The sequence below is a fragment of the Diceros bicornis genome, chromosome 4 (assembly GCF_020826845.1).
Source record: "Diceros bicornis minor isolate mBicDic1 chromosome 4, mDicBic1.mat.cur, whole genome shotgun sequence".
Taxonomy (NCBI): Eukaryota; Metazoa; Chordata; class Mammalia; order Perissodactyla; family Rhinocerotidae; genus Diceros; species Diceros bicornis.
The window spans coordinates 14,827,880-14,844,994 of NC_080743.1; the positions used below are offsets into that span (position 1 = coordinate 14,827,880).

At 41.6% G+C, this 17,115-nt stretch overlaps 1 protein-coding gene across 1 annotated transcript in view; it reads left to right on the forward strand.

Moving 5' to 3' along the window:
• AK5 (adenylate kinase 5) overlaps positions 1-17,115 on the forward strand; it is a 228,669-nt gene that overhangs the window by 105,753 nt on the left and 105,801 nt on the right. The window contains exons 7-8 of the mRNA XM_058538359.1: positions 6,222-6,312; positions 13,392-13,468. Of these exons, the coding sequence (XP_058394342.1) occupies positions 6,222-6,312; positions 13,392-13,468 (168 nt within the window). The remainder of the gene's footprint in view (positions 1-6,221; positions 6,313-13,391; positions 13,469-17,115) is intronic.

Sequence of the window (17,115 nt, forward strand, 5' to 3'; positions counted from 1 at the left end):
ACAACCATGGGAGAGGTAAAGTGCTCCTCTAATCACAGACAGTCAGAGCTGGGAGCAACCTCAGACATCATCTGGTGTAGCGGCACACAATTACAGCTGCCCCCTGAAGCTCGTTTCTGACCCATGAGATGTAAATAACCTTTATTCCTAGAACCTTCATCACCCTTATCTTTGCTACCCCTGCAGCAGCATCACTTCTGCTGTCCTTTGTATTTTGAAGTTAACAGCCCAGGTTCTTGCAGCTCAAAACCTTTTTCTTTAAAAAGAGAGAAAAGGAAAATCATCACTACTTTAGTTTCAAGACACTGTTTAGAAACCCAAAAGCTGAGAATGCCTTGGTGTGGATTAGGGTTTCTCAGCTTTGGCACTACTGACATTTCAGACTGGGTAATTCTTTGTTGTGAGGGGGCTGTCCTGTGCACTGTAGGATATTTAGAAGCATCCCTGGCCAGTAGCGTCCCCCCTGCTGGTTATGACAACCAAAAATGTCTCCTGACGTTGCCAAATGTTGGGGCGGGCAAGGGAGGGGCAGACAAAATTAATTACTCCTGGTTGAGAACCATTGATATATATGGTTTTATGCAAAAACAAGTAAAATGTTTGATGATTTAAAAGCCAGTTCTCCACTCACCATATACACAACATCTCCAACACTGAATGTTACCATTTTGTAAAAATCTTTGAAGAAACTGATAAATAATAATGTACACCTGAAATTACACAATGTTATAAACCATTATGACCTCAATAAAATGATTGGAAAAAAAATCCTTGCTAGTGTCAGTGCAAATAATCCATAATCAATCTATAAATCAAAATTGGGGTGAGTTTATTATGGGCCAGATCTGAAGACTGGGCCAAGGAAGGAAGGGCCAAGGGCCAAGGGCTGAGGGGTATATAGAGTGGTTATATACCATCAAAGAGCATGTATCACATATGATTGCAATGTCCCTTTTACAACAGTCACAAGATTGCCTAGCTGGCACAGGGATTCATACAGCCATTGATGAACACAGCAGGTCACAGGTCTGTGATCTCCAGCTGGGTGGTCACAGCAGGTCAGCAATCAATCCCTAGCCTAGGGAGAGATACTTATCCTTAAGGAAATGCTGATGTGGGGGAAGTTACTTTATCTTTAAAGGCATTGTTCTTGTCTTTGAGACATAGTAAATGCTTAAAGCAGATATACAATGCATGCTCAATGGCCACTCAGGTCCTTTTGGAAAAACAAGGTCAGGCCAAATTAGTTTTACACGAAATGGCTTCCTCATATACTCCAATATATCCTATTGCTTGTCATTTATTTATCACAAGTGGCAGTTGTTCTGATAGTACTCCATCAGAATGCTCTCCAAGGTCTATGGCACATTATTTGCTAAAAGACTGGAGAGAAGACTTCTGTGCTAGTCTGGAAGTTCTAGATGTGGGATGTTACAGAAAATAAGGAAATCTGGGTTAAATTCTGTGGTCCTGACACGAGAGTCAATGGGCTTCAGCAGCATCTGCATAATCCCAGAGTTGAGTTGGCCATATGGGTGTCGTCTTCCGTCCTCATGGTTCTGTGTTCACCGTCCAAACACTTAGGAGTGGTCAGTTGAAGAGTCTCTCTAGGATGTAGTAGTTACTCAGCAAATATTGGTTGAATGCTTTCATGAGTGGTGTTTACCTTTTGCACTTGGTCTTTTGGGTTGGACAATCAAGTACTTTAGTCTGTGCTAGAACTAACATATCCTTGTTCAAATCAGTGGGAGAATAGACTATCTCCTAGAAAGCCTCAAAGTCTCTTGTATTCCTTATTCTATAATCCGCAAGTTTAAAAGAAAAAAAGTGTGTGTGTGTCAAAAGTACAGAAGCAATCAAAGATCTATAGGATATACCCCCTCAGCCCTCGGGACCCAAAGAGAGAAGAAAAAGAAAGACTACAATTTACACCAGGCTCTGTGCTGGTGTGTTAAATATACCATCTCTTTAGTCCTCACAACAATCCCATTGTATAAATGCAAAGAACAGGGGGAAATAAGTTGCTCAAAGTCAGACAGCTGCTACATGGGGAAGCAGAAATTCAAATCAATTCTAGACAGTTTTAAGCTGTGTGAGCCCAGTTTACAAGACTCCCCTGACTCACTTAGTCCATGTGCCCTGGGCTTCTGTTGCTTGTTGAATGGAGAGCGCTGTCCACCACTGCCCTGTACCTCCACATTGCTGGTGGCCCCAGCCAGCCTCTTCAGGGTTGAGGGCTGGGCTTCATCATGCCCACCATGGTGGGAGCCTCTGCAGAGATGGCAGCCGGGCCCAGCCAGACCAGACCTGTGGAGGCTTTGGCTCTTCTCCACACTTCTAGATTCAGATGCTATGCTGCTCCCTGGGACACCAGGGGCTAAGCCACACAATCCAGAAATGGCGGGCCGGCCCGGTGGTGTAGCGGTTAAGTTCGCATGCTCCACTTTGGTGGCCTGGGGTTCTCAGGGTTCTCAGATCCCAGGCGCGGACCTACACACCACTCATCAAGCCATTGTAGGGGAGGAAGACAAATCCTCTACTCTCTGGGTCCTTCTGGCTGGGGTACAAATTAAATTGACATAAGACAGAATAACACGAGAAAATCAAACAAAGCTTTATAACATGTACGCTTGGGAGAGACTCAGGAAAACTGAGCAACTCACCAAAATGGCAGGGGCTTTCATCTTAAATACCATCTTCAGTAGAGACAAAGGAGGACGTTGCAGATGGGGGGACTCAGCTATTGGAGATTACCAGAAAAGCACGGTAAACAAGGCTAAGGTTATTATGCAGACTTAAGTCCTTGCCTTCCGCATTGATAAGAGTTTCTAGAGATAAGGTCATCCCCACTTCTTCCTGGTACAGAGAGGGAAATACCTTTATAGATGGAGATTTCCCTTACAAATGTAAATGTCTCTTACAAAGGGTAAATTCTACTTTTCAGAGCTTCTCCTATGTCTGCAGTTTTTAAAAGTAATAATCCTCATTAGCCCAAAATAATCCTCAGGCCAAAGAGACACATTTTGGGGTAGCCAATTCTGATCCCCCACACCATACTGTGGCTGTGTCCCACATGTAAAATAGAGGAAGATTGGCACAGATGTTAGCTCAGGGCCAAGCTTCCTCACCAAAAAAAACAGAAAGAAGAAAGAAAGAAGTGGAGAGACTCAACTCCTCACAGGGAAAACTTGGACCAATGAAAGATAGGAAACTGAAAGGAGGCACACATAAATGCCTCTCCCTCCTCCGCCATCAGACTGCTCTGAGATGTAGTGGGTCCAGTTAGCCTTTCTGGAGACCGAGTTTCCAGTTGTGTCTTCCTGTGAAGCTGGGCCCAGATCAGGAACGTAGACCCTGACGTTTGCTCTCCTTCCTTCTTTGCCTCACTTTCCTTCTGCCCTCACACTTACTGCTCTGGGGTTGCATACACACACACACACACACACACACACTGCCCCCAATAAAGTGTTAACCTATAAGTTTTGCCTTAGGCTCTGTTTGCTAGGGATCTCTGGCTAAAACATAAGCTTATGCTCTTTCGTTTATAAAATGACAGTGCTGCCACCCATCCCTCAAAAGTCCAAGAAAAAGATAGAAACAAAACCCCGCTTAGTAGATGTTACCCCTTCTGATGATAGCCAACAGATAATTTGAAAGAAAAACACCAGCTGCATTTGGGTGTGGGAAGCAGTGCGTTACGATGGCCCTAATTGTGCCTCCGTGCTCTCCTTGTATCTACCCTAACCACCACCTGTCCTTCTCTCCTTGCTTTTAGACAAACGTGCTGTGTTAACACCTATGTGAGCAGAAGGGCTCCCTTCATCTTACTGTGACCATCATATGTAGCCCAGTAGGATGGGAAGTGTCAGTCATCCTAAGTTCAAGTCCTAGTTCTCCTGCTTACTAGCTGTTTGACTTGAGAAAGTCATGGTATCTCCAAGTAGATATTTCCTCCCCTGGAAAATAGAAGAAAGACTCTCTGCCTCCCTCCCCACGGGCTAAGGTGACATAGTGAAAGCACTCGGAAGCACCATACAGATGTGCTTTCCCTGTGTAAGGAAAAGTAAGGGAATAACTGTCTAATTTAGGCTCCTAAATTTCCCTCACTGAAAATAACAAAACCTTTCAGTAGGAGAATATAAAGGAATAAATCACTTAAATCTTCTCAAATATCTTCAAGATAATAATTAAGGTTAAAAGATAAAGGGTTGAGACCTCCACTCCTGGCCAAGATGGAATAAAAGAGACTAGATTTTCTCTCCCACATGAAACAAAGAAAAAAATAAATATATTTTAAGAAAATAATTTTCAAGACGCTGGACATCAAGCAGTGAAGTGATTCTCCGAGAGAAAGGAAACGAACGCGGGGAGCCCTTCGGTTGTTCCAGCTCACTGCTGGAGAGTTTCCAGGCTACGGTGCAGAGGGGAGGAAGCCCTGTGGAGATTGGTGGACTCCGTGGGTTGAGTTGATGGGGCTGAGGGTCCAAGTGACCAAGGTAGCTGGAGTTCAGAGGACAGAGTGTCAGAGATGCAAGAGATTCTCAGAGAGAGAACTCTGGAGATCTGCAGAGGGTCCCCTCCAGCGTTCCACAGAGTACTGATCAGTGCCCATGAGGGAGCTAGTTGAAGCTGGGAAAACCGCCCGAAAGGATTCGCGGGAACAGTAGCTGGTGCTCACGCCAGACTTGGAATAGCCACGACTGGAAAACTTTTTGATTCACCAGACACTGGGTAGAGTTCTTCAAAGAGTTTTGCCTCAACAGTGGGTAATAATTAGTCCCAAACTAAACACTGCTCTGGTCCAGCCCAGCAAATCTTAAAAACGAGACCTGAAAGAATCGAGTTGTTTCCAAGTAACTAAACTGCATTCCAGAGCAAAGCTCAAAAATATTTATGGGAATACAAAAATCCCTGGCGTCTAACCTGGTCAAAATGACAATACCTGGCATCCAATAAAAAATTTTAAGGCATGCAAAGAAACAGGAAAATATGCCCCATAATGATGGGGAAAAAATGAATCAAAACTGACTCAGAACTGACACCAGATGTTAGAATTAGCAGAGAAGGACATTAAAAATTATTATATTTCAGATGCTCAAAACCTTAAATAGAGACATAGGTTTTTTTAAAGACTCAAATCAAACGTCTAGAGATGAAAACTACAATGTCTGAGTTGAAAGATACCCAGGATGGGACTAACAGTATATCCATACAATGGAATACTACTCAGCAATGAAAAGGAATGAACTATGGATACAACATTGATGAATCTCAAAATAATTGTGTTGAGTTAAATAATCCAGACAAAAAGGTTGAGTACTGTACAATTCCTTTTATATGAAATTCTAGAAGATGCAAAATAGTCTTTAGTTACAGAAAGCAGATCAATGATTACCTGGTAGGGGGTTAGTTGATGGGGAAGGGATTCCCAAGAAGCACAAGGAAACTTTTGAGGGTGATGGATATGTTCATTATTTTGATTTTTATGATGGTTTCACAAGTGTAAACAGGTGTCAAAATGTATCGGTTTGTACACTTTAAATATGTGCAGTTTATTGTAAATCAATTATAACTTAGTAAAGCTGTTTTAAAAAGACAAACACGTATTTTAAAAAACCACTGCACAACTTGGGAAATAGAGGATTTATAAATATAACCACATTTTTTAATACTTAAAATTTTGTAAATTTTAGACAATGGTAAAGTAAATATTTAAATCTGTAATTTTTGTTACTTCTAAATCTGTAATGTCTATCGACTACATCTAAGTATAGTATCTATAGTATTAGTATAGTATCTAAAATTTGGTTTGAGGGTTCTTTCTTTTTTTAACAATAAATTAGAAACTCTTTTCCCCTGTTGTTTAGAATTATATATTTTCATCAAGTTTTTTTAATTAAACAAAATATTTGGAGCCAGAAAAGCACAAGGTAAATCTCAATGGTCATTTTTTCCAAAGTTCACTTTATAAAATACGAAAATTCCACACATTTTTCTTAACCATAAGTGACTGTACATTTACTCCCTAACATCCTTCCCTGTTTGATATGAGGTCTGGGCTGAAAAACTCTCTAAATGTCTGATTAAAGACTCGAGGGCTTTAATTCCCGTTGGCCTGCCTCATTAGAGATACAGTTGTGTGAAGCGTGCTCATTATATTTTGGGAAGAACTAATTTGTGTACTCTCGTGTTCCCAACTTGTCTGTCCTGATGTCCCCCAGTGTGACGCTGACCGAGACGAGGATGAGGTGTTCCGTGACGTCAGCGCAGCAGTTGACAGCAAGTTATTCCCAAACAAAGAGGCCTCGGCCGGTAAGTGCCTGTGCCCCTCGGACAGCAGCACGCCCCGATCCTCTGGGGCTTTGTGGTAACGTTGGAGCGCGACAAAGTGCTGTAAGGTTTTAAGGATGACACAGTCCTCAGAGCTTTACACTTTGTGGTTTAAAAATAAAGGTACAAAACAAAATAGAAAAGAAAGACTGTACACCTGGCCCTCATAGTTACTGCTTTTCTTCCAGTCACTGCTCATGTAAATGTAGTCACAATGTAGCAGGACCTGTGTTACTATAACAGAAAAAAAATCTAATCTTGCCCATACTGCGTGCAGCAATTCAAAGTTACAATGGCTCCAGGACTGCCTAAGTCAGACAGGTCACTCCTGTGCCGCCTGGGAAAACCCTCCCCTTCAATCTGGTGGCCATTCTCCTCCCCGCCCACAGCCCCTGCAGCGGCTCTGCCCCCGCTCCTCCTACGTGCTCTGGCCTAGAAGCTGGACGTTGGACAGGAGTGCAAGGCAATCAGACCCCTGTACGTGGCCGGTTCTCACAGTTCTGTCCTCCACCCCTCTCTCTCTCTTTTACTTTCTGGCTCTGGGTCAGCTCCTTGTCCCTGATGGCTTCAACTATCAGCTCCATGTGGACGACTCACAAGTCTTTGTCCAGTCCTGACCTTTCTTCTCAGTTATGGCCTCAGTGGGTAAAGACCAAAAGTTCTGGGCTCAGAGAAAAAAGCTAACCACTTAAAATTTTAAACCATATTTGAAGCCCTCTAAGAATAGCTTCAAAGAGAGGCAGAATGAAAGGAAGGGCAAGGCGATATTCTTTCTAGGCAGACCCACAGAGCACAGATAACTGATGTGAACTCACCGGCCTAATTTTCCAGTGACATTTACAAGAAGATGGCCTATCGCAGGGAGAGACGGAATATTGAGAAGCATGTGAGATCATGTAAACAAGACTATTGCTGCTCTGAAAAATGCTATGACACCTGTGCTTTTTAAGTGAATATTTTATTTGGAACATTTATTTAGACCTCTACGACAAATATCTAACAGCTAGATATCCTCAGTTTGCTAATACAGTGCAATGGAGGAGCTGATTCAAGCTCCCCCTTCTTTAGAACCCCAGCACTTTGTGGCTCTCGAGTGGCATTTCTCCAAGGTGGCCTAGTTGTGCAGTAATGCTGCTGTGCTGGCTTCTGTGCTAGTTGGTAAACGGCCCGAGGACAGGTGCTCTGTCCTCGTCCTCCTCAAGTCCCCTTGGCAGAGTGCACGGTGCCTGGCCGGTAGCAGAGGTTTCCAGGGGCCTACTCTTTCCTGTCTACACCTCCGGGCTTATGAGCAGAAGAGTCTGTACTCATAGCCCCAACTCCTGCTCGCTCCCTTCCACTCCCCAGACCTTGAGAGCTGGGTTCTGCTGCAGCCTTAAAATAACCCTATGACAGCCGTTGGTGAGTGAAGTCAGCCTGGGAGGGCCTGTGGTAAACTAGAGATCAAGGATGCCTCCCCTGTGGGAGGCAGCCGCTTCTCAGCTCCAGGCTATTGTTGCCGTTAAGAAACTGGCTGGTGTTGCTGGATCCTTCTCTCTTTCAAGAGAAAACAGAACCCTGCATCTGTAGGTGAAATCTCCGGGATTGTAAATGTTGGTGACTCCCCCAATTAAGCAAGCCTCTGCTCTGTGACTTGTCTGCCCCCAGGTTTGGTCCCTCCACTCTCCCCTTCTCTCTTCGAAGAATCGCAGCTGCCCCAGGGGTCCCACATCACCTCCATGTGAATGGCTTTCAATTCTTCTTTTGAATTTTTTAATAAAAATTGTATATATTTAAGGTGTGCAACATGATGATTTGATACACATATACATAGTAAAATAATTACTATAGTCAAGCTAATTAACATATCTTCTCTTCACATAGTTACCATTTTTTTGTGTGTGAGGAGAGCACCTGAAATATATTCTCTTAGCAAATTTCCAGCGTTAAATATAGTAGTATTAACTCTAGTCATCTCTGTGCGTTAGAGCTCTAGACCTATTCATCCTGCTCAACTGCAACTTTGTAGCCTTTGGCCAGCATCCTCCCCAACCTGCGTGCCCATGGTAACCACTGCTCTGCTCTCTGCTTCTATGTATTAGACATTTTTAGATTCCACATATAAGTGAGATCATGCAGTTTTTCTCTTTTAAGAGAGCCTGGCAAAAATGTCCCTGCCCTCCTGGCCCACATGGATCCTCATTCTTCAGGGACCCTCGGGAGTCCCGTCCTTGTTCTGTCTCCCCTGCACTCATCAAAGGCTGTGTCATTCCTTGCTGGCCTTTCACCTCATCCCTGGCCGCTCCCATCTGTCATGAGTGCTGTGGCTGCCATGGGGATCCTCACAGAGTGCAGCTCTGATCACCCCGCCTCCCCAGTAAAAAGCCAAACCTTCAATGACTTTCCTGCAGGCTGAGCACCAGTGTCCCTAATATGACAGAAGTATCCTAGCTTTCCTACATCGGTCCTGTAGGACCACTCACCTCCCGCTCCCCCACGCCAGCTTCCCCCAGTCCCTTGAGTGCCTCGAGTACCTTCCTGCCTCTGACCATTTGCACAAGTTACTTGGAACTGCCTGTCTCCATTTGCATCCCTCTACTCTCCCAGCTCCTAGCCCCATCCTCCACCTGGCCAGATCCCGCTTTGTATCTCAGTTTAAGTGTGATTTCCTCAGGAAGCCTTCTCAGACCCCCGCCCAGACTACATTAGGCCCTCGCATAGTACCTGCGCTTTTCCTTCAGGACATTCATCACAATTGTGATTCTATAATTAGGTATATGATTGTTTATTAAAAATCTATTTCCCTTATTAGAGGGCAAGACTTCATGAGGACAGAGTGTGTGTGTGTGTCTGTCTGTCTGTGTCTGTGTCTGTGCGTCTGTGTGTATCTGTGTGTTTGATATCCGGTGTGAATCTCACAGGAGATGGCACATAAGCTCGTTCTTTTCCAGCTGGCCACCTCAGCTGGACCGCCGAGTACACTGACACATGGCCATACTAAATTTTCTTTAGCTCCAGAGCAGAGCATGCATTTGCTTGCCTCCACACTATGGAACACCATTCCCTGAACCTCTGCACCCTTCAAGCCCCATTCTTCATTGTCTTCTTTTCCCTGGCACCTTTCATTAATACTTCTAGCAGAGCCATCTGGCCACATCACTCAATCTCTCTGGACCTCGTTTCCTCCTCTATAAAGAGGGGCTAATAATAGTGCTACCTCATAAGATTGTTGTGGAGAGTAAATGGCTTATGTGTATAAAGCGTGTGGCTGTCACATTGAAGAGGCTACATATAAGTTAGTATCTTTGCTGAGGATTTGAGGAGTCACAGGGACAGGCCACATCTTATTAAAACACAACAGTTCCCCATTTTCCTAGGTCTATTTCTACTCTCTTCTCTCTCTCTCTCTCCCTCCTTTCCCCTACCCCTGTTGTGGACTAACTGGAAAATCCCCCGTTCCCTTCTCACTCAGAAGAGTCCACCAACATCAGATCCCTCAAGGAGCTCACTTTCTAGTCCCAAATATGGTCCAGATTTTTTCCAAAGAAGTGCAGTGCTCTTCTTCAAAGGAATTCTAACGCCGACTGTGACTAACATTTCCCACACTTGGGATTAGAGCTGGATTCTCCGTGCCTAATGCCTAAGGCTCTTAGGAGGGATTAGTGTTTCTAGAGGGAATGAAGAGGATCAAGATCTGCAAAAGTAAAATGTAAATGTCCTTTTACTCTTTTTTCAGTCATTCAGCATATATGTATTGAATGCATAGAATTTCTAAGTTTTGCTCTTAAATTCAGAGAAATATAACCTTACCTAAAGCTGCTTACAGCTTACTGGAAGAGACGGAACAGGGGAGACCACTTTCCTGCGAGGGGACAGATGAAGAGTTGGAGGAGTTTTGCCTGCAGATGCCCTGCACTGCCCTAGAAGTCCTGCCTGGCAGCAGTGTCCCTTTATTTGGTACTCAAAGTGGGAGGAGGACCTTCCTAAAACTTCAGATTGAAGATCCACTAGGAAGAAAACAGTCTGTGACATTGTCCCAGAAAGTAAGATGGTTAGCCTTCCACTACCTCTACAGCCAATTTGTATCATCTTTCCACTTAAATTTAAGGAGAAAACCTGAAAATAATATTTCCAAAGACCATTCTACATCTAAAACTGGTGACACTGAGTGCTCCCTGTGGGGTTCTATTCAGCTCATACCTTTCTCTGTTATCTATAGAAAGGATATTTTTAAATCTGAAAAGAAGTCAAGAAATTTAAAATAGGGAGAAATGAGAGCCATACTATCCCTTTTTCAAAATGTCCTAATTTTGCTGTCTTTTTTGAGTAACAAGATCATTGAAGTTCTTTTATGTGTTAAATTGTCCAATGAAAGAAGGCAAAAATGTGTACGTATGGCTATATTTACCTCCCTATTTTGTATGTCAAACCTTAGACTATCATTAAAGGTCCCATTTTCAGCAAACCGAGCAACAAATACTAAAAGAAAATGAAGGCTATTCAATCATTATCTGAGCTGATAATGACATCCTTTGTCTATTGCCTCCTTTGATGTATTAGTACTGTTGCCAAGAGCAACAACATGTCAAGAAATTCCATCCTTTAATGACACAATAAAGTTTCTGTTAAAAGCATTTTATTAGAAAAGCCAATCTCTTCTTCCTTATAAGCACAAGTTGTTTTTTTTTTTAACAAAGATCTCTTCATTCTACCATTGCTGAAGATAGTTTTCTAATAATCTTGTTCCGGTTTCAAATATTAATGGGTATTATCTGTTAACTGGGTTGTTTAAGAGCCCTTCATATTGTACTTTTTTAAAACAACTGAAAGACTAGTTTCTAATTAAATAAAATAAGTAGGACACAGGAACTAAAACAGCTATATGTTTAATAAGCCTTTGTGTTCAGATCACATGAATCCCTCTAAATACAGCTGAGTGGAGGGTGTCATTTGAATCCAGGTGCCTATCACCATTTCCACTAGTGAGTGGTGGGTAATATCCATATTGTGGAAGTAATGAAAGCTAAATCAAATTGGCATTGCCTTTAATGATGCTGTCAATAGCAGCCACCTAGAAAGGAACGTTGACTGTCACAGGCTGGAGGGACACTCCTTGGTTCCCCTTCTGATTCTTCCATTTCCACAGCCACCCAGAGACATGCCTCAGTATCAACCATTCACTGTTCCTCAGTTTCTCAGAATGTGAAAGAGATGGCTGCCTCCTCCAGGTCCTCTCCTGTAGAGTACTGTCGTGAAAGGTCATATTTATAAGGCCATTTGGGTTGCTCTTGTTTAGAATTTGGAGTCAGCAGAATGTATTAGGAGAGAGAAATGGGAGCTACGACTTCTGCCTTTGATCTCACTCACTTTCTGCATGACTTGGCCAAGTTATTTAACTTCTCCACAGCTAATTTTCCTCTTTTTGAAACAAGGGGGTGGGATTCTGTGAAATACTGTTTCCAAAATGTCTGTGATCTTCTCATGGAAAAATATGCATTCTACATCTGACATCTCTACTGCCTCACGACACGTAAGTGCAAACTGATCTTCAAATTGGGCTTTGAGACAGTCGAATGTTTTGGCCCTAAGATACACCTTATAACATTTTTTCTTTGAAAAATACCAAAAGCACAAATATAGAAAAATTATATATAATCCCACTACTTAAACAGATATATATATATAAAATTAAATTTTCCATATCACCCCTGTAGTCTCACTCTGATAGTTGCATGTGGTACATGGTGTTCCCAACTCCATTCTAGCAAGCACCTTATTAACAACGGAATTGACAAGTGCTGCCCTGACAGGGTGACTAGCATCACCTAGACTTGTGTTGTACACACCTACGCAACTGCACTTGGCAACTCTGCACTTAGTTACTTTTCCAAAATGGTTGATGGGTCAAGTATCTCCATTTTGAAAAACTTTGTCAACCATTAAAAAAGTTTTTAAGATACAAACATAGTAAACAATGGTATGACTGCTGAGTACTTAGTCAGTTTGATAATGAGCTAGTACTTAGTCATTTTGGTAAACATCAGGGGTAATGATGTGAAGAGAAGAAAAAAGAGAAGAGATGAGAAGAGACTGCTTGAATTTCTTTTGGGAAGAAAGTATGAAAGCAGCGTCTCTAGGAGAGGTCCACATCTGAGAAGTATGTGAGATGCTTGAAGTTCTTTTAAAAATCCATCTTCATTAAACATTACCCATTGCATATTCCGACCAAAACTATTTGGCAAGGCCAAGTTTACGATGAAACATGGAGTGGTTGGTTTCTTCACAGGGTGCATAGCATCTTATGGGCAGCACTGAAGTCTGTCCTTCTGGCTGGTTAGGTGATGCGCATTTCCCAGCAGGAAAGACTCATTCGATGAGGACGATGAATCAGTTGTGCTTCAGGAACCCCATTACGAAAATGACTAGTTTAAGTTTGAGCCTTGGGGATTCATGGGTAAGCAGTTTAATGTAAACTGTAGTAATTAGGAGGGAAAAAACCTCTCTATTAATACATTAAGTTAACCTGATTTTTCTCACCTTTAGTTAGGGACTAAGATGACCCAAAGGCTGGAGGAAAAACTTCTCAGGTTTTCATGGAGTGAGCAAACTCAGCCCTTCTGATTTCTGGAAACCCCTTGCTCTTCCCACTCTGTACTTTGCTCCGGGTGTCCGTTCTACCTCAGTTACCATTGCACACCCCTAAACCGCTTCTTCTCCTGGACAATCCTATTCACCCTCATGGTTCCGGCTTATAGATTAGTTCCTCATGAAGAATCCCACCTCCATCATCACCTCCACCATGAGTCAGAATTAACAGCTCTTTCTTTTTGGATTCTGAACCTTGCTGTTGACCAATCAACCTCCTCCACAAGATTGTCTTCTTCTTAAGGGTGGAGACAGTGTCCAGAGTACTTGCGTTTTCTATCTGCAGCCCAAACATAGTGCCTGGGGTTGGGAAGAGTCTAGAAATGTTTGTGAATTTAATGTAACCATAAGGACAATATGGAAACCAAGTGGGAGACTGTTTGCTTCAGATGCATGGACAGACAGCCTCCATCAGGTAATCCTTTCTTTCCTAATCTTAGGTTCAAGTGACCTTGATCCTTCAATGATGTTGGACACTGGAGAGAACATTGATACAGGATCTGATTATGAAGATCAGGTAAATTAAAATCTAAAAATTTGTCTGTATTTAAATGTTTTTAATTTTAGCCCTTGTAAATGTTTTATGAGAATTAGAATTATAAATCATTTTGTGATGTGTTTACAGGTAACTAGTAACATATTCCATGATAAATCATAGTAGCCTACAGCTTTCACTCACAAATTTCAGCCCTTTAGCCCTCCTGTATCCGCAGATACAAACTGGCAATTCGTTCAGGAAAGGTTTGTGGTCAAAGGTTATACAAGATAGAAATGAGGTTACATGAGGCTCTCTTGCCCGAGAATTTGCCTGTGTCTCTGTCCCTTCCCCATAATGAACCAACAGTACTTACTGAGCATGAGCTACAGGTTCAGGGCTCTGCTTTTCTATTTCTAACCTTTGAAAGGGAATGATGGCCAATGACAACACAGCCAAGAAGTTAAATATATTTTCTATTTGAATAAAAGAACTTTATCTGGGTCATTTTCCTCTCAGCAGAAGAACTCTCCCTGCTGCTATATTTTAATGATCCAAAATGGTTGGCAAATGATCCAACTCTCTAATTAGGCTTTATTTTTTTAAAAGGATGTCTGAAACTTCCTTCCACCTCTCATCCGTGCTCCTCTATGGTGGCTGAAAGCCAAGTGAACGTGTTCTTCTGGGGGTTTTTCCCATCTTCAATTAAATCATGTCACAAATAAAGCAAAGAGGTCTGAGCAGTGTCCAAATGTAACAGCTGGCTATACATTTCATATACACATTCAGAAGCTATTTTCATGAGCATTACGTTTCTTCCCTTATATCACAAAGCAAGGAGAAAATATTTACAAGTGAGATAATAGGTACCACGTATTTATAATATTTTTTAGCATTTATTAGCACTTAATACATACTAAACATTCTGCTAAGTTCCTTAATTTGCTTATCTCACTAATTCCTCACAACATCTCTAGGAAATAGGAATTATTATCTTTATTTCATAGATAAGAAAATTAATAATCAAAGAGTAGTTTTCCCACAGTTACACAAGTAGTTTCACTGGAGGAAGTGAACTGAGGGCACATTTCCAAACATCTGCGCTATCCTGCCTCCAGCTTAGCCTCCAAAGTCAGGCCATTCAGTGAGTCGTTTTTGGAGCCTCTTCAGTTGCTAACTCTTAAGACCCCAGCAGAGGCAAACGCCAGACAACCACTACTGAAGGTGAGCTCACGATCCAAAATTATAGGCTGCACAAGGAAATGAACCATAACAAGAAATCCAACTAATTAAACAAATGGAAGCCTTCACACCCCAAGAACTAGAGATAACAGAAGAGTCTGAAAGAAATCTTAATAAGGGAATATTTAAAATATTCAAAGATAAAGGGAAGATTAGAAACCATGAAACAAGTACAGGAAAGAAAGGTAAGGAAGAGGCAGGAAAGAAAAGGGAAGAAATAGAACTTCTAGGCACAAAAAATATGTCCTTGAAATAAAAATTCAATTAACAGGTTGAATAGTAGACTAGACACAGCTAAAAAGAAACTTAATGATGGAGCTAAGGAAATTGCCTTAGAATAAAACAGAAAGCTGAATAGTTGTCAAATATAAGAAGGAACTGAGGAGACGCCGAGCATAGAATGATGGGGCCAAAGTGTTCTAAAAGGAGTTGCAGAAGGACCAAATGGAGGGGATGGAGCAGAGGCTGTATTCTAACAGACAATGGTTGAGATTTTTATAGAGATGAGAAAAGACAAGTCCCCACATTGAAGGAGCACATCCAGTCCTGAGCAGGATAAAAAAAAAAAATCCTCACCTATTCTTTTTTCATTTGGTCATTTGACAAATACTAATTGAGCACCTACTGTGTGCCAGGTACTGTTTAGGCACTTGAAATATATAATTATATAAAACAGACAAGGCGCTTGCATCCTAGTGAGGAAGACAGATAGTAAACAATAAATGTGACAAATTAATTACTTCTCTAGATTGTCAGAGGAGATAAGTTTTATGAGAAAAGAAAAAAGAAAAAATACAACAGAGTGAGAGAGTTAGGAATGCTGGGCTGGGGGGCAGATTACAGTATTAAATAGGATGATCAATATTAACCAAGACGGCCTCACTAAAGAGGTATGGTATGAGCAAAGACTTGGCATATAACGTAAAACATCAGAACACAAAGGACAAAAATTAAATATTAAAAGTGAAAAGGCCTTGCCTATAAAGGAACAGCAATTTTGGTGGCAGCAGAGTAAATGAAGCAAGAGTGTGCATTTGTTGAGCACCGACTGTAAACCAGACAGTGTGTTTTATGGTTTACGTGTGTTATTGCTAATCCTTCCAGTCACTCAGGAAGGTGGCTCTGTCTATCCCCAGTTTACAGCTGAGGAAATTGAAGCTCATAGAAGTTAAATGACTTCCCAAGACCACGCAGCTGGCAAGATGTAGAGTCAGGAATCAAACTCTGGTCAGCCTGGCACCAGAATCTGGTTTCTATTTTCACCACTCCAAATAAAGCCATTGTCAAGGTCACTGGTAATCCATTGCCAAGTCTAATTGACACTTTTTAGTTATCTTTCTTGACCTATGCTTCATTCATTCACCAAACCTCCACTGTAAAGGGCCAGGTAGTAAATATTTTAGGCTTTGTGGGCCATGTGGTCTCTGTTACAATTACTCAAACTCTGCCGTTGTAGTGCAAAAGCAGCCGTAACAATACTTAAACAGATGAGTGCGGTGTGGCTGTGTTCCAGTAAAGCTTTGTTTATGGATACTGAAATTTGAATTCCATATAATTTCCAAGTGATTTGTTTCAACTATTTAAAAATGTAAAACCCATTCTTTTTTTGTTTTTGTTTTTTTTAACTACATGTACTTTTCATAGCTGTTTCTACATGGTGATTTTTTTTTTTTTCTGGCTAGGAAAGATTTGCCCTGAGCTAACATCTGTTACCAATCTTCCTCTCTCTTTTTTTTTCCCCTCCCCAAAGCCCCAGTACATAATTGTATGTTCTAGCTGTAAGTCCTTCTAGTTCTGTGTGAGCCGCCGCCACAGCATGGCTACTGACAGACACGTGGGGTGGTTCCACGCCCAAGAACTGAACCCAGGCTGCCCAAGCAGAGCGCGGAGAACTTTAACCACTAGGCCATCAGGGCTGGCTCTAAAACCCATTCTTAACTGGGAGGCTATACACAAAGAGTCCGCAGAGTGGATTTGACCTGCAGGCCATAGTTTGCTGACCCCAGCAGTAAACCATCCCCCCATTCTTGACGTTGTCCTTTCCATTAGCATCTAACATTTCTAGAGTATTTAATCCTGTTCTAAGTGCTTAACATTTATTACCTCATTTCATCTTCAATTATATGACAGATATTATTATTATATTATTATTTACTGTATTATGTTAAATATATTTTATTATTAAAATTATATATTATTAAATATATTTATTATTAAATAATAAAATATTTATTATTTAATAATAAATATATTTTATTATTTATTATATCATTATTTATATTCATTATATTATTATCCCAATAAGGAAACTGAGGCACAGGAAAATTAAGCAGTTTATTCAAGGTCACACAGCTGGCAAGAGGTAAAGACAGAATTCAAACACAGTGTCTGACTGCAGAGCCAGGATCGGAAGGATACGCTAGGCTCTGCTATGGTAGCAAATAAAA